Source organism: Symphalangus syndactylus, chromosome 9 (assembly GCF_028878055.3).
Source record: "Symphalangus syndactylus isolate Jambi chromosome 9, NHGRI_mSymSyn1-v2.1_pri, whole genome shotgun sequence".
NCBI classification, from domain to species: Eukaryota; Metazoa; Chordata; class Mammalia; order Primates; family Hylobatidae; genus Symphalangus; species Symphalangus syndactylus.
In genome coordinates, this window is record NC_072431.2 from 131222572 (window position 1) to 131242542 (window position 19971).

At 38.8% G+C, this 19971-nt stretch overlaps 1 protein-coding gene across 21 annotated transcripts in view; it reads left to right on the top strand.

The window, feature by feature from the left end:
• The window catches only part of PTPRD (protein tyrosine phosphatase receptor type D), a 2314079-nt gene that overhangs the window by 2135286 nt on the left and 158822 nt on the right, over positions 1-19971 (top strand). For 11 of the 21 annotated variants that reach the window (XM_055294266.2, XM_055294264.2, XM_055294271.2 and 8 more), the window contains 3 exons: positions 5775-6362; positions 6799-6896; positions 7736-7995. In XM_055294266.2, the coding sequence (XP_055150241.1) occupies positions 5775-6362; positions 6799-6896; positions 7736-7995 (946 nt within the window). Of the gene's footprint in view, positions 1-5774; positions 6363-6795; positions 6897-7735; positions 7996-19971 lie in introns of all 21 variants that reach the window. The other 10 variants (XM_055294262.2, XM_063609868.1, XM_063609869.1 and 7 more) reach the window with 2 other exon arrangements.

A 19971-nucleotide genomic window follows, 5' to 3' on the forward strand; every position in this document is an offset into this window, starting at 1 on the left:
GGCTGAGTCTTCTGGGCTTTTTTTTTTTTTTTTAAATACCATTGTATCAAGCTAATTTAATGCCCTGAAGAGCAGGCACGTATTCAGTGAGGGGCATGATGGCATGATGACTATCTGGCTATGGAACCAGTCTCTATTAGAATGTCAACAACCAAGAATTGAATCTCAAATGGAAGAAAATACATTTTCTTCACCTACACTTATAAATCTGTCATAATAACTCTGAAATATCTTATATGAAGCACCACTCCCCTGTTGCCTATTAAATGGGGTCATGTTATGATGACAAGAAAGTAGAGGATTTATAGCCAAGGGATATGAATTTTAGAGAAAGGAATGATTTTGTCGATTTTGACGTCACTAAGGCTAGCTCATCCCTTTTTATTTACCATACAGTAGACATTTTGGAATTTTGGAACTTATTCATATATAGAATTCTTTTGGAATTTTCATTCACAATTTTAGATCCTTCTTAATCAATAGAGGCTTCGGTATTGAGATAGAAAATGCTTGTAATTTAGATGCCTACACGTTTACTTTTGTAAGACCTCCCCACTGCCTCTGGGAAGAAGGCAGAAGAATCCAAATTTAATTCCTTTAAGAGCGAAGCTCTAGTTTTCCTTTGCATAAGCAGCCGCTACTCATGGTTTATCCCTAGTCAATTGGTGAATATATCAATTTGTTTTGTCCACTGTATTAAAAATCCTCATATATTTATGTGACTGTGAAGAATTACTGAGTTTATCTCACAGATGTGAGCCCCTAATAACCATAATTGTAAAGGTATTTAGTTACAGCTCCCACAAAGAATTCAGGAATTCTCATGAAATTTTATTTTAATAGTAAACTTCCTGATTGTGGGATGTTTGTTTATTATACCTTGTTTCTACAACTTGTAAAGAATCATATCTTAGAAACGAGTACTGATCATAGTTTATGTAAGATTCATATAACCTCAAGGATGCTTCTGAAGAAAATGTTGGCGGTCTTATGTTTCAATGATTATGAAATATTTGTATGTTCTTTGTTAATCCTCCCATTTTTCTGTATTGTAATAATTAGTTTACTGCCTGAGGCCTTGAGGTTGAAGGCAAACAGAAAATTCATTGGTTTGACATTTTCTGTATATTTTTACATGAATTTCAGTACTATATTGAACAGCTATGTTTAAGGATAATCAAAAGATGACTGTGACAGGGAGAATTTGGAAATATTAGCCCAAGTCTAGTCAATTGTGATTTTTGTTGCTTTGGTACTAGGTTAAATTGGGGCTAAATTTAGAGCCATTGGGATTGAGTACCTCGGTTGATCTCCAGTGATTCCAGTTGCTAAAAAGTAAAGGACAACCACACATATATACCAATTCTGAAGTCCTAGGAGATTTTAAAAGAATGTAAGAGAATAAGAAAATGTAAAAGGGAGAAGAGTTTATATGTCATGATATAAATTAGAGTTATTTACTTTGTAGCTGGACCTTCTCTGCTTCTTCCAATATGTTCATTAAGACCCTGCCGAAAAATGACCTTCCAGCTCCCCTGAGTAATTATTTAAGACCCTTTCATCTTACCAACCCTCAAGCTCCAGTGCTGGAGTGAGCAGAACCATTGAACCAACAGCTGGCATGACTTATAAAAGTAGTCTACAGAATAACCCTAAGGCGTTAGAAACCTGAGCCAGACTCCACAGATCACACAGCCTATTCCACCTGATTATTTTCCCAACTAGAATATGTCTGTATTAGAGAACATGGACCCTGCTGTATCCGTCTTTATTTCCTCACTCAACTACCTGTGTGCCAGTGTACAAGTATTTGCACAAAGTGAATTGTTGGTAAATGTTTGATACCTATAGTGTTTCTGGAAGCCAGGAATGCAGTGAGTTCCATTGCCAATCTGTGGAGTTTGGGAGAATTCTTTTTAACTATGTATTCAATGATACAGAACTCTCCTCATTCCTTTTCTCTTTTTAATCCTATCAGTGATTCCCTGGATAAAATACCACAACTGTCCCAAACCCTTACTCCAGCCTATTTAAACTGCATTTATTAATTCTATTATTCACATGCTTATGGAAATTTTAGGCATCCCTTCGTGTGACCCTTCATGTGGCCAGGCTCTCCTGAGGTGATATTGGGTGTTCTTCCCCAAGCTGCATAAGCATTCATTTCTTTGCTGAGTCCCTCCTTTATGCTTTTTGGCACTTCCAGGCTGGTTGTCTCATAGTTTTCAGACTTAGTAAAACTTCTGCCCAGGGAAGGAATGACTGTTGTGGGTTTAGCAATAGAGAGCACACTGAGATCCTCCTGTACAGCAGGGGAAGCCAGTAGGTCAGAGCTAACACTCTTATTTCTATATCATTACTTTAATCTCATGATTCCAAGCCAACAAGCCTTTCTGTCCCAGGATAAGAAAGGTCATGCCAACATCAAAAACAAAAGCGATTACTCCATCCTAAGCTTTAACTCCCACAGAAGAATAAGTGTATACATTGGCAAAGTCAGTGGGTTTTTTCCTAGACTTTGCCAGCCTATTAGATTTCTCCAAATGTGTACCATAGCAATATTATAAAGTGAAACATCAGTTAATAAGAACATGCTCATAAATGACAAATATTAGAATGCAATCTCTATTTGTGGTCTAGATCAAAAAATTATTTTTATTTATCCTAGCTTTATCTGCATCTTACGGAAACAGGATACACGGTATATATATTATTATGCAGTTCGTTGGAACTAGAATTTCAAAAAATTTTAATAAATATGTTTAATCTGTTGTCTCTGGAGAATATTGAGAATTAATAGTTGTGTTTCCACCCACTCGTTTCAACTGAGTTTCATATATTGAAGGCTGTATTCTCTGCTGAAAGCTCTGTTTGACCGTGGATTTGTCTCAGCAGAGACTCAGGTGTTTAATCCTTGACATCATCACTGACATTTGGACAAATCATGTAAATGCTCTATATACATAAAGGGGAATTAAACATGTCTGCCAATGTCCCTACATTAAAGTACTATTTTAAAATTAAGATAATTGTAAATATTAAAAATATTAAAAGCAAATGGAATAGTTCACACAGTTTCCAACTTACGGATGGGTGGTGTTCTGAGAGTGTTGGTTGGTTGTTAAGATCTCTGGATGCGTTTTTCCTGAGGAACACAATGAGTACACAATGATGTGGTTCCTGGGCCTACCTTCAACACACGTTTTATATATACAACACAACACGCACGTTTTATATATACAACACAACACACACGTTTTATATATACAACACAACACACACGTTTTATATATACAACACAACACACACGTTTTATATATACAACACAACACACACGTTTTATATATACAACACAACACACACGTTTTATATATATAACACAACACACATGTTGTTGAATAATTATTTATCTAAAAACTTTAGAAACTATTGTTCTCATACATTGTAGGTTAGCTGAGTTATATAAGCATGTGATGAATCTTCCCAGCATGTGAAACAAAACTGTTGCTCCATTGGTTAAGGAAGTAAATATCTTAATGATATTTCTTAGAGCAGAGCACATCTCCACTTGGTTCTCACTTTCTGAAATACAAAATGAAGAGGCTATATCAGTCCATCTCTGAGGTTAATATTCTATGTGGCCGGGCGCGGTGGCTCACGCTTGTAGTCCCAGCACTTTGGGAGGCCGAGGCAGGCGGATCACGAGGTCAGGAGATCGAGACCACAGTGAAACCCCGTGTCTACTAAGAATACAAAAAATTAGCCGGGCGTGGTGGCGGGCGCCTGTAGTCCCAGCTACTCGGAGAGGCTGAGGCAGGAGAATGGCGTGAACCCGGGAGGCGGAGCTTGCAGTGAGCCGAGACTGCGCCACTGCACTCCAGCCTGGGTGACAGAGCGAGACTCCGTCTCAAAAAAAAAAAAAAAAAAAAAAAAAAAAAAAATATTCTATGTATTGTCTCATAATCTTTTTAGTGATTTTTTTTATACCTTAATCTATATCCTATATCCTCATGGTATGATTTTTTATCACCTGTCTCCCGTTACTGTAAGTTTTCCTCCTTTCCTACCATCTTTCTTTTCTTCACGTTCATAATTTAGAGACACAGTTTCACTGTGACTCAGGCTGGACAGCAATGGTGTGATCATAGCTCACTGTAGGCGGAAACTCTTTGGCTCAAGCAATTCTCCCACCTCAGCCCCCTGAGTGGCTAAGACTACAGACATGTGACACCATGCCTTTTCCACCCCCTGCCGTAGAGATAAGGTCTTGCTATGTTGCCAAGCTGTTTGTTTGTTTGTTTTTGAGACGGAATTTGCTCTTGTTGCCCAGGCTGGAGTGCAGTGGCACGATCTCGGCTCGCTGCAACCTCTGCCTCCCGGGTTCAAGTGATGCTCCTGGCTCAGCCTCCCGAGTAGCTGGGATTACAGGCATGCACCACCACGCCTGGCTATTTTTGTATTTTTAGTAGAGACAGAGTTTCTCCATGTTGGTCAGGCTGGTCTCAAACTCCCAACCTCAGGTGATCCACTCGCCTCTGCTTCCCAAAGTGCTGGGATTATAGGCGTGAGCCACCACACCCAGCCGCTGGTTTTGAACTCTTGGGCTCAAGCAGTCCTCCCACTTCAGCTCCCAAAGTGCTGGGATTACAGACATGAGCCACCATTCTTGGCCTTTCTTCTTCTTTCTGTTAACTTGGTTTAGTTTTTATTCTGATGATCCTCCCTCAATGTCTTTCACTGTGTATTCCAGGAATAATTGCTCTCCATTAAAAATAAATACAGATATAGTAATGCATTGAATGAGTAGATTAGAACTTTTCACATATCTAACTTAAAGATAAATAAATTCTGTATTCATTGGAAGCTAGCCTTTCACCATAAAAAGTTTAATATTCAGATTATTAATAATTATGATTAATATTAATAGAATGCAGAACCTCATGCTAAGACTTTTACATGAATTTCCTCATTTACTATTCATAAGAACAATATAAAATAGATCTTAATATAATTCCCATTTTACAGATGAAGAACTTGATGAAGATGAATGATGTGGATAGTAAAGTTAGACAGAAAGTGCAAATTAAATTCATAGTAAGTCAATACCATATTATTTTGTGGTTTTTTTTTTTTAAACTTTTAAGCAACATAACAGCACAATTAAGCATTTAAGCAGTCGACTCCAGACAGAGATGGGTTTGCCTTATAGATTTCTCACTTGTTACATGCTGGCCTTGGAAAGTTTTCTACCTCTCTGGGCCTCAATTTTCCCGTTATAGAAGATAGAGATAATAATAACTAATCTGAGAATGTAGTGAGGAGTGAGGAATGTAAACCAACTGTGAATACTCTATGCAATGCACTTAGCGTGGCGCCGGTACATTGCAGATACTCAATGAATAAATAATCATTATAGTTATTCTTATTAGTGGTATCTAATTAGCTGATCTTTGCTCAAATTAATTTATCTTTGAGATGAACCTTTATGTATGAAGGTTTAAAACGTGCAGGTGTCAAAATAATTCCCTTAAGCTGTTGTTTCAATGATAATTTCTGTTTTGTGTCCATTATCAAATTCTAGTATCTCAGCCTACTTTAATAAAGTAAGACAAGAAGCATATTTCCACAAAGGTATGTAGGTCCGAGATTGCCTGTTTTGTTTTGGTAAGTAAGAAAATGGGAATACCAGTAGAGTGGAACTCCCTCATTTGGCAATGACTGAAATGTGAACGTTCAAATTGGTTGGTCTTACCACTCCCTCCCATGTGCTCCAGTTCCAGGGAAACCTCGGCTTGTGATTAACCACACTCAGATGAATACTGCTCTTATTCAGTGGCACCCTCCCGTGGACACATTTGGACCTCTTCAGGGCTACCGTCTAAAATTTGGCCGCAAGGATATGGAGCCACTTACTACTCTTGAGTTCTCTGAAAAAGAAGATCACTTTACAGCTACAGACATCCACAAAGGAGCATCATACATCTTCAGGCTCTCAGCCAGAAACAAAGTGGGCTTTGGGGAGGAGATGGTGAAGGAGATTTCCATTCCAGAGGAAGTACCAACTGGATTCCCTCAAAACCTTCACTCAGAAGGCACCACTTCAACCTCCGTCCAGTTATCTTGGCAACCACCTGTCCTGGCAGAGAGAAATGGCGTTATCACCAAGTATACCCTTCTTTATAGGGATATCAACATCCCCCTTCTCCCAGTGGAGCAGCTTATTGTTCCAGCTGACACCACTATGACACTCAGTGGCTTAAAACCAGATACCACATACGATGTAAAAGTACGTGCTCATACGAGCAAAGGGCCCGGGCCATATAGTCCCAGTGTCCAGTTCAGGACACTGCCTGTGGATCAAGGTAGGATTTGTCTGCTTATGGCCTTCCTCCTTTAAAGGAATGTCAGTCATTGGAAATCAGTATTTCGAAGCTATAATAACTGATCAGCCCATTCATATTAATAGGTTCAGCAAAAACAAAAAGGTAAAGTATGTAAAACTTACTACGTCTTGGATGCCTTAGATTTCAGTTATAGAATATCAAGCAAGTCTGGCTGACAGCACCCCAATGTCCTCAGGTAAGGAAAACACAATAGAGTTGGCTGAATTGGAGAGAAAGGAAAGATCTTTGTGAGAATGGGGTATTAAAATGAATGCTCTAAACAGGTAGGAAAATCATACTTCTCTCTCTGATCAAAGTAGACAGCATCTAGCATAAGCCCTATGGTCCATGGTGGAAAGGACAGGTCATCTGTTTTAAGAATAGTTTAAATACACTGTTTTTCCTTTTCCAGCAGTGTTTGCAAAAAATTTTCATGTCAAAGCAGTAATGAAGACTTCCGTGTTGCTGTCTTGGGAGATTCCAGAGAATTACAACTCCGCCATGCCTTTCAAAGTAAGTTGTTTTCTAATTTGTAAGAAATCACAGATAAAAGTAGAGGGGACCGTTTATCTGGGTAAGTTATTTGCACAGCAAGCAGACCACTTTGTTTTGGCCACATGTCCTTGCTATTCTCGTTTGTGACTTTCACATGGGAGACACTTTGGTGCTTTGTAAGTGTGTCCTTTTCACTCTGAAGAGGGAGCAGGAGCTTAAATCCAGGGCTGGCATCACTTGTAGGTTACCTACTACTTTGAACTTGAACTTTTTACATCTAAGCTAGTGCTTTTGTTTTTCAGCCAGAGAATGAAATTTACATGGTTTCTACCTATTTATATTATAATACCCTGGGAGTTTCTGAATTTGTTTGTTGGCCTGTATTCTTGGCACATTTTAAACTCTGACTTGCCATTAAGAGATGTTAGCAAGTACATATTTATGAAGTAAGAAATAGAGAAACATTTTTGAAAGTAAAAATATATTTATAAAGAGGAACCAAAACCTTTAGAAAATAGGCAATATTGATAATACATTGAAATGTAGAGCTTTTCTGCACATATTCCATTAAGATCACATACAACTGACAGGTCTAATATTGATAAGTTATTATATATATATATATATATATGTCTTTGTGTATTTTTGATAGACTGGGAAATATTTTATCATTACACAGTAGGAAATGACAGGAAAATTGATGTGATCTCCAGAATTATGACTACTCATGGGCTTAGAAATTACCTAAAATTAGAATTGACTATATATACATTTTCCATAAGCAAGTGCACATTGGTTTAGAAAATATGTTTTGCCTCTCTGATAACCAGATATTTTTATTGGTTTTATCTCTTTAGATTCTTTATGATGATGGGAAAATGGTAGAAGAAGTGGATGGCCGAGCCACACAGAAGTTAATTGTCAACCTGAAGCCTGAGAAGTCATATTCATTCGTGCTGACAAATCGTGGAAACAGTGCTGGTGGGCTGCAGCACAGGGTCACAGCAAAGACTGCACCAGATGTATTACGTACCAAGCCTGCCTTCATTGGGAAGACCAACTTGGATGGCATGATTACTGTGCAACTGCCTGAAGTACCTGCAAATGAGAATATAAAGTAAGTTGATTGAAGGATTAGGGCTGAAGGAAAGAATTATAGGTAAATAAGAACGTTATATCTCAAAATTATAGAGGTCATAAAAGAAGATACTGCTTAATGTTGTGAAAGATTCTTCTGCTCAGACTCCCAGTTTTGCTATCCGAATTCTGTTACAACATGTCTTAGTATTCATCGTAACACAGATTTTTGTTAATTTAACACTAAGTTTTTAATCTGTGTTGCAGGGACTGTTATTTAGGAGAAACAGAAAAACTTACAGAACATGGTTCTTACTACAAAGCGTTTTGTTTGTTTTTGTTTTTGTTTTGAGATGGAGTCTCGCCCTGTCACCCAGGCTGGAGTGCAGTGGCGCGATCTCAGCTCACTGCAACCTCCACCTCCCAGGTTCAAGCGATTCCATTGCCTCCGCATCCTGAGTAGCTGGGATTGCCTCAGCCTCCCGAGTAGCTGGGATTGCAGGTGCCTGTTGCCATGCCTGGCTAATTTTTTGTATTTTTAGTAGAGACAGGGTTTCACCGTGTTAGCCAGGATGGTTTCAACCTCCTGACCTCATGATCCGCCCGCCTTGGCCTCCTAAAGTGCTAGGATTACAGGCGTGAGCCACCGTGCCCAGCTACTACAAAGCATTTTATGTCATAGTTTATGGAATAAGGTGAATAGGTGATTAACTCTAATATTTGGCAAAATATTTTTCTAATTATGAAGAAGTCTTACAAAGTACTGAAAGGTTGAAAAAAATGGGGGAAATTAGATAATGGTGTATGACAGTGATGTATTAAAAATAGGAAAAATTCCAAAAAGTTAAAGGTAAAAATGACATTGGAAAAAATATAAACATTAGAAAATTCAAGTTTTCTGGTTTGAATTTAGCACAGCATAGAGGGCAACAGGCCTGAAGTGGAAAATTAAATCCAGTCAATTAAATAGTTTGTCCAAGGACATATAGCTAGTTGGTTGCATAACTAATAGAAGAAAAAAGTATTTTCATCAAAATGTATGAACTACAAGTACAGTGGTGGACCCCGGGGAATAAAAAAGGTTGGATTCCTGACTTCAAAGACCTTACCATAGAGTGAGAGAGATACAGAGAAACAGACAGATGTAGTAAGCGTTGATGATAGAATTGTGCTTTATCTTAAGAGCAGCTAATTCAGAATGGGTCAAGGAAGTTTCTGAACTTAATCTTAAGGGATAAATAGGAGGCATACAAATAATAAAAGAGAGACTATATGCAAAGGGAGCGGTGTGTGCATAGGCCCATTACTGAAGGCACGCAGTGGTGCCATACGGCTGGATCCCAGAGTGCCTGGCCACAAGTGACAAGAGAAGGAAGAAGGAGGAATACAAGAGCCAAGGGTATACCCAGAAGTGAAAACTATATCCTCTAGACAATGGGAACCCATTAAAGCTCTTTATGCAGGAGAGTGGCATGATAACATTTCTATAATACATAGTAAAATTCCATTTTAGGACATATTTGTTGAGCATCTATTGTGCTACCTGTTTGGAATAAGAATAAATCCTTTCTCGTTTCTTTTATCTCACACCCTCAAGTTTAGGTGAAACTTGCTATGCCAGGTTTGAAGGTCGAGCAGAGAGGCATTTATTCATAGTTCATGCATTGTTGGAAGTTGGATAGATGGGAGCACCATAGAGATAGTGGTAGAGAAAATTGTTGGGAGGTGGTCACATAGTTGACTCTAGGCAAATAACAAGATTCTGAAGGAAGATGATGATGATGGAAATAGGATGCAGAGGCAGACATGAGATACACTAGAGTAGTAGTACAGCATACATTGGTAGCTGCTTTAATGATGAGATCAAGAGAGTAAAATATGGCTCTGAGGTCTCAGCTTGGATGACAGTGAATGATGCTGTCATCCTAAAGGATAAAAAAATTCAGAAGTCCATGAGTTTAACGTTGTATGTATTAATATGAAATATCAGTGAAATACCTAGTTAGAAGTGTGGGCTTAGAGAAGTTATTAAGATTAAAGATGGCCAGGCATGGTGGCTCACGCCTGTAATCCCAGCACTTTGGGAGGCCAAGGCGGGCAGATCACGAGGTCAGGAGTTCGAGACCAGCCTGACCAAAATGGCGAAACCCTGTCTCTACTAAAAATACAAAAATCAGCCGGGCATGGTGGCGCACGCCTGTAATCCCAGCTACTCAGGAGACTGAGGCAGGAGAATCGCCGGAACCTGGGAGGTGGAGGTTACTTACAGTGAGCCAAGACTGTGCCGCTGCACTTCAGCCCGAGCAACAGATCTATACTCCATCTCAACAATAATAACAAAAAATAAATAAAATAAAAATAAAAAAGGATTATAGATACGCATTTAGGAGTTGTTAGCAAAATAGCAATGGTTTCACGGAAGAAGACAGAATCATTGAAGCAATGAGGGGAAAATGTGAAGCAAAAGACTAAAATAAAGGTCTCGGTTAATAGGAAGAAGAGAGCCAGTAGAGGACACAGAGAGGGATTATTAGAAATCTAAGAGGAGAACTGAGCCAGAGCAGCATGGCAAAGGGATTTTCTAGGAGAAAAACTCAAAAAGTGATCAAAAACTCCCCAAACTCCAGAAAACTTAAAGCAGATGGCTGAGAAAATCAGGTATTAAAAAATGAAATCAGAAATAAGAAGTTTTAAAATAGGATAATTTGTGTAATTTAGGTATAATTAATAAATTCAGACATGATACACATCCTAAAACAACCTTCCCTGAGTAAACATTCAGTTATTGTTTATTTGATAAAATAATTGATGAATTTCAACTAGGTGAGAATATCAAAAAGATTATTACTAAAATCAGTGAAAAGAATTTCTAAAAGATTATTATTAAAATAAATTCAGTGAAAAGAATTTTTAAAAGATTATTCATAAAATAAATTCAGTGTAAAATAAGGTCTTCACATTTGTCTACTCTTATTTTTCTTTTTTGGAGACGGAGTCTCACTCTGTCACCCAGTCTGGAGTGCGGTGGCGCCATCTGTGCTCATTGCGAGCTCTGCCTCCTCGGTTCACGCCATTCTCCTGCCTCAGCCTCTCGAGTAGCTGCGACTGCAGGAGCCCACCACCACGCCTGGCTAATTTTTTTGTAGTTTTAGTAGAAACGGGGTTTCATCCTGTTAGCCAGGTTGGTCTCGATCTCCCGACCTCGTGATCTGACCCCTCAGCCTCCCAAAGTGCTGAGATTACAGGCGTGAGCCACGGCGCCCGGCCCTTCTTTTTCTATAATCCAGAAATCTGAAAATGAGAATGGAGTATTTGTAATTTTTATCCCAACCAATTTCATTATGACAGTGGGATTATATTCATTGATTTGTGTATTCATTCTGAATGTTTATTAATTGATCTTGACAGATAAAGGATATTTATGAATTTTTAAAACCACTTTATTGAAATATAATTGATATGTAAGAAGCTGTGCATATTTAATGTATACAACTCAATGCGTTTGGGGATAAGTATTTACCTATAAAACCATCAAGGCCATAGACCTACCAGTTACTTCTTGATCACCCACCCTAATAGCAGTCAATGTTAATGTTTCAGGGATTCAGTAGCAACAGTGTATGATTTCTCATTGTCCTCATACAGCATAGTTAATTGGGCAATTTGGACAAGCAAAGAGTTCACTGAAGCAGAGTCCTATAATAGAGAAAATTAGATAGATAAGGGAGGCTGTAGACGAGGCTCCTAACTCCAGCTTATTAGTTCAGCAGTCCTAGACAAAGTGACAACTGAGGCTTTTTAAGCCGAGACTTCAAAAGTGACAGGAAGTTAGCTGGGCCATGGGAGTGGGAGTGGAGAGACAGCCGTTCACTCAGAGGATAGAGCGTCTCTGATGGTGTAGAGGCAAGAGAAGGACTAGCAATTGTTGTTTGGCCACATTGTACTTGTCTACCTCTTAAGACTTTCCTGCTGGCGTCCAACAAATATATATTCTATACACACTATTTTGTCAGGGCTATTTCTGGGAATAGAAAGATGACTGAGATTAAGTCCTACCTTATAGTAAGAGAATAGATTCAGAAAATAGATAATGTGAATATAATGGGATGGGTACTGCCAGGTGTTGTGGAAACATAAGTATCAAGTTTTAGCCCAACTTGGGTGTCAGGGGAGGCCTCCTGAAGGAGATCATATCTAATCTGAATCTGATAGTGTGAGAAAGATTTAAGAAAGGTGAAAAAGTTACAAATAATGAAAGAACAGGGAAAAGATAGACTATAAGTTCATTCCATTAAAAAAAACATGTATGTCTCTTCAGGAAAAGAGCAGTTGAAAGAGGAAAATAGTATAGTATGTTCTTGAGCATTTACTATTAATTTCGTTTTCAATACTTTTATTTATATAAAAAATGACCTTTAAGAGGCTGTTCCCCAAATTTTATTGCCAAAATGTGTTAGCTATTATGGGAAACTGGCACTTGTAATCTATTGGTGGTCAACTTCAGTTTCATTTTCCAATTTCTGAAGGAGTTGCGAATATTGCAGAATGTTTTCTACCTTTGTCAGTTTTTTTTTTTAGCTTGTTCAGTTTTTTTGTTTTATTTATGCACTTTCCTCTTCTGTATATGAAAAGGGAGTCAGGGAAAAGGTATAAAACTTTGACGTCACAGAAATGAGACCATTATGAAGCTGAAAAAGAAAGCAAACTATTATGGACATTTTTTGTTTTCTAGAAATGAATTAAAGATTCTCAGAAATATATTACAGCCACTTTGGGGAAGAAATGAGTGAAAGACTAAACCAGGAAAGTACTTGAGTGAGAAAAGTATCAAAGAAATAGAAAATGAAAAGCAAATCTTTTAGTGAAAAGCCTTAGATGATTTCTATTTAGTGGAATTCTTAAAGGGTGGTAGTGTAAGGTTACTATTCCTGTTTTCTAGATTGGTTAATGTAGCACGGTCAGGTATTACAAGAAGCTCCGTGCCACGCTGTGTCACTTGCAGTGGTTGGCAGGTTTAGAAATTAGGAAAGGTTGTAGCTTTTTATTCAGTATTCTATGAGAAAAAATGTGAGGAAGAAACAGAACTCATTCCAGAACTGTGGGCAGGTTGCTAACTTTTATGTAGATGAAAGCTATCCAGAAAAATGCTTCCTATTTTTTTTCAAGCAAAATGCAGTTTTGGTGATTGACACCTGTTTTCTCGACCAACAGAAACCATGCTTTCATTTTTGGCCAAGTTGATGAGGAGGTCTTGGCCCCTACTCCTTAACTCCTCAGCACCTAAAAAGTGTCTAATGATTTCTAATTAATTCAATATCTCTTTACTTTCATACTTGGTTTTTGTATTTTTTGTGTGCCACATCAGGAGAGTTCCCTCACAGAAAGGCTAAATTTCTTTTGTAACAGCCTTAAGGATACTGCAAGTTCTGGTATCAGGAATTCTGTGGTTCTTAAACCTACTATTTAAATAGATTTGGGGAGCAGAATGCCGGTCAGATCTAGCAGTGCTACTGTTGTTCAGAAGCAAATTATAATGACATAGGGAACTTCTGTGACTTTATAGAGCAGAATTTTACTCTGGGTATTTAAAAAATGTACAACACAGATTATACTAAGAGAAAAAACTACCAGAAAGTACTCAATGTGAATTAATTTTATGGCAACCATTTTATGTTTATAAAAAATGGAAATAAAGAATAAGGGTATTTTATAAAATTTTCAATTTCTTTGGTCTTACTAATTTGTTCTCAACTTTTTCTTTTAAACAAGAAGATTTTTATGGAAGCATGGCTTACGGTGTTGCTTCATAAGATTTGTGTTCCACTATTAGCAGCCTAATGAAGAGTAATTAAACATGTGTTTGTGAGTTACAGTAGTGAAGGCTTAAATTTGTATAGTACTTTGCAATTTACTGAGGATATTAGGTTTCATTTAAGACTCACAATAACCCTGTGAGGTAGGTATTCTTCCTCTAATTTACATATGGGTAAAATGAGGACCAATGGTACTAAGCGGCCTGGCCAAGATCATACAGCTCATTCTGGTAATAGTTAATACGAACAGAGGGCATAGTAGGTGCTATGCAAAGGACGTTACACACGTTAACTGATGTGATCCTCCCAGGAATGGTGCTCCTCTTTTTATAGCTGAGGAACACACAATATACACTGACTTGCCCCAGCCGGCAACACAAAACCAGAGAGGAAAGACTTGAATCCAGGCAGTCTGGCTCCAGAGCCCTGCCTCTGTGACTATAAGTTTATTGGTCAAAATAGAACTTTTTTTTTTTCCAGGTCAATTGATAACTGATTGAAACTCCAAAAGAAGTAAACATAAACAGGACTTCCCCAGACAAACCTTAGAACTAAGAGTGACCAGGCATATGTGCTTGGGTACAGATCACAGAAGTGTGTGTTTAATGCCATGAAGCAATAAAGTCAGTGGGTTGCCATGAGAATTTAAGGAGCGGTAAAGCAGGAGGCTTACACAAGGAATGACATTCATCATTAAAGTCCTAGATGGGTTTTTCACCTCCCAGTTAAATAACATGTTTGAGAATACTAATACACACTAATACAAAAAGCCTGACTGAATTTGGAGTGGGACTGCCACAAAAAACAGAGCTTGCCTTCTCATATAATTATGGGGAACTGGGCCCCTTGATGATAACATATTAAATGAAATTAGTAAAAGTTTACTTAATATAATTAAAACTCTGAAGGTTAGATTTAACTTATCTAATTAAATCTAATATACTGGGAAAACACAGCTTACTTTATAAGTAGTCAAGGGCTTTCCAGATATATTGATTCTGAAGTTATTTATTTTTCTATTACTTTAATAGTTAAAGTCTATTTTGAAAAGGTGTTTGGAGTCTAAACTCCAGGCTTGAGGCAGACAGGCAAAGCAGAATGTTGAGTTTAATTTTACCCATATATAAAGCTAGCTCCAAAAGCAATTTATTTTTTTTTTTCATTTCAAGCAAGTTCTTTCAGCTCATATGATTTGGTTGATATGAATTTGTAGGGCACATATTAGCTGCCCATTTCACTCCTCCAATATGAATCATCTTATCTTTCTTAATGTCCTGTGAGATTAGAGCAAGGGTCACGAGTAGGCCAGTAAAGAAAAGAACGTTTGCAATAAGGAGTTATATTTTCTAGAAACTCTATTTGGGCATGCCATTGCTGGTTTGAAGAAAGGAGAAAAGACTTGATGAGACTGAGAGTTGAAAATTCTGATGGAGAAGAACCGCCAAATATTTTTGACTGCCTGACTTACGAGAGGCGTTAATTCCCGAGAGCCACCTCTTGTACCCACTTTCTTTACAGTGGAAGAATAATTCCATGATAAAATGGCAAAGTTAAGCAAATGCTGGGGGTACTATTTGTATGTCTGCTTTAGTAATGTTTTCGTAAGTATATAAATTTGTTGTATAAGAAAATTTATAGATTAAAATGGTTCATAGAGACCATATAAGGGGATTAATAGGTTTAAAAAAAATCAGGAAAGATTTCACTTAGAAAATAATCAGTTAGTAGATATTTAAGGAAAGAGAATAGTTAACTAGGTGGGAGTGACAGAAAGTTCTAGGCAGGTGGGAACAGAATGATCGATAGTTTAATGACAGAATGAACTAAGTCAGAGATCTACAACCCCTGGGCCGTGAATGGGTACCAGTTCCTAACCTTGTTAAGAACCCAACCACACAGCAGGAGGTAAGCAGTGAGGAGGGAGCATTACCACTGGAGCGAGCTCCGCCTCCTTTCAGATCAGTGGTGGCATTAGAATCTCTCAGGAACATGAACCCTATTGTGAACTGCACACGTGAGGGATTTAGGTTGCCAGCTCCTTATGAGAATCTAATGCCTGATGATCTGAGGTGGAACAATTTCATCTCGAAACTATCCACCCAATCCCCACCCTGTCCGTGGAAAAATTTTCTTCCATAAAATCAGTCCTTGGTGCCAAAAAGGCTAGGAACCACTGGAGTAGGGTAAATGCAAGAAACTGAAAACCTATCGAGCTATAGCTGAGAGGGCACAGTCAGAGGGATTCAGGCAAGATCCTGCTGGCCTTCTGATACCTTTCAGTCTTTATCCTAAGAGAAATGAGGATCCATTGAAATGTTTTAAAAAGTGGAAATGGCACTACAAATTTTGTATTGTGATGTGAAAATTTCAGACTGCACTAGAAGGGGCTAAAGTCAATAGAGAGAGTTGAAAGAGTAAGGTCACAGTCTGGGCATGAGACATGGAATGAGGCCAGAAGAGTGGCAGTAGAGGTGGAGAGAAGCACATGCACTGGAGATAGGGTTTGGAAGTGATAGAACTTAGCAATAGATTGAGTATGACAGAGGGAGAGAATAAAAGCAGATTGTCAACGATAACACCTAGGTTTCTGGCTTGTGCACTGAAATGGATTGTAATGCAATATTAGGGAGAGTTTATTTTGAAAGGCATATTATTTCTTTTATTTAAACCACAGTAAATTGGGGTACTTTTGTAACTTAAAGTCAGCTAAACCAGTGGAATTCAGAAGAACATTCTTGGCTAAAGATATGAATCTGGAAATCATTTGCATATAGCTAAGAACTGATGCCCTGAGTTGGAATGAGATCTAGGATGAAAATAGGGTCTGGATAGAAGTTCTGGGCCAGAGCCTTGAGGAATGTCACCATTGGAGCTGGGCCGCAGATGATAAATTCTGCTAAGGAAATGAGGTTAGTGTAGAAAGAGATGTACATAGAAATAACAGAAGAATATCACAGAGAAAGGGCTCAGAATGTTCCATGGAGAGTGTTAACATCTTAAAAGGTCTGCTATGAGGGCAAGAAGGACAGAAGAGTATCAAAAACTCCCCTTTTGATGTATACCCTGGAGATCCCTGAGCACCCTGGCAATGGCAGTGAGGTGGAGTGAGGAGGCAGGCGCTCAAGCCTAGTCAGCCGGGAAGTGAAGGGAAAGGGAGGCAGTGGGAGCAGCAGGAACACACAGCTATTTGCAGAATTTTGGCAGTCAGGAGTGGGAGAAAGAGAGGTGACTAGAGTGGGATGTGGTTTGTTTTGTTCTCTATATGACACATATTTATACATGGTTGAAACCTAAGTGGTGGGATCGAATGGGGAAGGAGAAGTTGAGATATATGAGACAGAAGGAGTACAATGTATGGTAAACTTCCTAAGAAAGTGAGAAGATGGAAAACAATTCAAGAAATAGTTAATGGCCTTCAAAAGTAGGGCCAGCCCTTCTACTTTACCAAAAGAAAATGTATGGTTTGTTTACAGATCTAGATAGGCTTGTAGTTTGGTAGACAGATGATGAGGGAATTCTTGTCTGAATCTTTGCGTTTTCTGTGTATATAAGAGATGAGGCCATCTTCTAGTGGGGAGGTTTGAACATCCAAGGTTTCAAGCTAGAGGAGAAAGTGAAAATGTTACTGTGGAAAATGGAAGGACTAGGCAATTGAAGAAGTTATTAGGAAACTAGATAGTGGTAAGATTGCCAGGCCATGTTGAAGGCCTAACTGGGTTTGCTGATTCTGAATTTATGGCATTATTCTGCCCTGTGCTTTATTTCTCAAGCTGTGTTCAGCTCCCTGGATTCTGGCACAGAGAATGGCAAGCGTAGATTTCAGCTAAGGTAGAGTGGAGGAGATGGGCTTTGGAAAGGGAGAATTGAAGAATCTGAGAGCTTCAGTGGTACATGGGCCAGACCTATGAAGGTTGAAATCACCCAGGATGATGGCAGAGTTTGGAGAAAAAAGAAGGCCGTGAACTCCGCCAAAGAATCTTCCCTGAGAGAAAGGAGATGCTGGGGGAGGTACTAGATGGCAAAAACCAGCCAAAGAAGATCATAATATAGCTGGATTGCGTGAACTTCAAAAAAGAAGGGGTTTGTTACTACAAAAGCAAGAGGGTGAAAGAAAAATACCTGCAGGAAGCGATGGGAAGCCAGGAAAGAAACCCCAAACCCTGACTCTGAGGTTCATGGGCAGGGGAGGAGGGATGAATCCACAGCTGCCATATGAGAAGGCCGCAAAGGAAGCAGTACCCTCAGGGGAGAGACAGGTTGCAGGTAAGGCAAGGAAGTTGATGTTTACAAAGCCATAGTTACAGAGAGCACAGTTGAAATGTGTGGATTTAGACTGAGGTGAGGCTTTGTATAATACAGAATTTCAAATTGCCACCGCCCTATTTCTTTCAATGTGCAAGAGCTGCTTTGAAGCAAGCTTCACTTTGACTGCCCTAGATGAATGCTTTACAGATCAGTGGAGAAAAAAGGTTGTGGATATCTGGCCGCACCGTTAATTAATTGCTGTGGGGGAGGCTGTTCAATTCTTATCCCAGCCACAAGTAAAATGAATAGTGGGGGAGTGCTGCTGAAGAGAGAATGGATTTTTTTTTTTTTTTCGTGTACAAGAATGGCAACTCAAAGTATGAAAGCAGAAGAAAAAATTAATGAAACTCATCAGCTTAACCTTGATTTACAAGATTCCGAAGGAGGACAGTGGTAGTGCTCTGATAACATAAAATATCGTTGCTTCTTTTCTGACTTTGTGCAGTTGGTAGTGAAAAGCAAGAGGTTCCTTGACAAGTGTGTTTATCAAGCACATCTGCAGTGTGATTTTGTACGCTCAGTTGCAGCCTCTGTCATTCTCCTCCATGCTCATTTAACATGATGGACTTGTTTGGCAAATCCTTCAGATGGTGGGAGGACAGGAAGAGGGGGAAGCTTACTCTGGATCATAAAATAAAAGATATTGGTCTCTGTCACACACTCCAACTCTGCCTTCTCCTCATCCTCCTTGATCGTCATGATTATTTGTAGTAAAGAAAATGAATAGCTAGCTGGTGTAATCCTGTGTATCTGTTGATTAGTTGCTCAGGGCACCATGGAGAAAGTATTGTGGTCTAATTGTCTGCTTTGAGTTGAATTCTTGATCGGGGAAAAGAAGTTTGACAAGCTCCTTAACCTGCAGCTCACGGAATTTCATGGAGTCTTACTGAATAAGACAGTTCAGATGCATCTCTCTGTCCTGTGATGTTCATACTAGCCAGTAGCAGCTGGTGTCTGTTTACTGCTACATGCCACACACACTGTGCTGAGCACCTTTGGTTGGTTTCCCCCCATATCACAGCCTGGTATTTTTTTACTCACATATTTCAGAATATATAACAGATTCTCGGGTCTAAGCCCAAGATCAGCCCGAACTCCCAGCCAGACAAATCTCCAAGTGCCATGTTCTTCACCAGAACGCTCTAGAGCAGTGCCGTCCAACAAATATAATGAAAGTCACGTGTGACATTGTAAGTTTTCTAGTAGCAACAGTGAAAAAATAAAAAGCAGGTGAAATTAATTTTAATAATTTATTTTATTTAACCTAATATATCCAGGTTATTTTATAATGTCATCATTATTTTAAAAATTATTACTGAGATATTTCACACTCTTTTTAATGCTAAGTCTTTGAAATGCAATATGTCTTTTACATTTACAGTGCATCTCAGTTTGGCCTGGTCACATTGGCAGTGCTCGATGGCCCCCAGGGGCTAGTGGATACCGTACTGAACAGCTGTGCTCTAGACTCTTAATGGAAACAGGGTTCTTAATCACAGACAGTTTACTGAGTTTATTACAGGTTTTGCTTTGAGATGAATAGAAAGAGGCTTTGCTGGCCTCTGTGGTCTCTGCGATTGGTCTCTGTGATTCAGTGTGACACAGGGTTGGGAGTGTCCTTCGTCTTGTTTCTTTGTCCTATGTGGTGGCCTCCTCTTTTAAAGGTATGGGGGTATGTTTAGGGTCCGTGTGTGTGTGTTTTCATTTTCACATTAAATCTCCGCGAAATGTATGGAGTCCTTAGAAAATACTTTATGATACATAGAGTAAATAAGAAAAAGAGACAGACCACTGCCACCATTAAGATAAATGTAGCTTTGCGTCCCATTACTATCTGTTTTAATTTGGCAATTATTTAATCTCTACAGATCTTTTTGCCTGTCACCAATCCTTGTAGC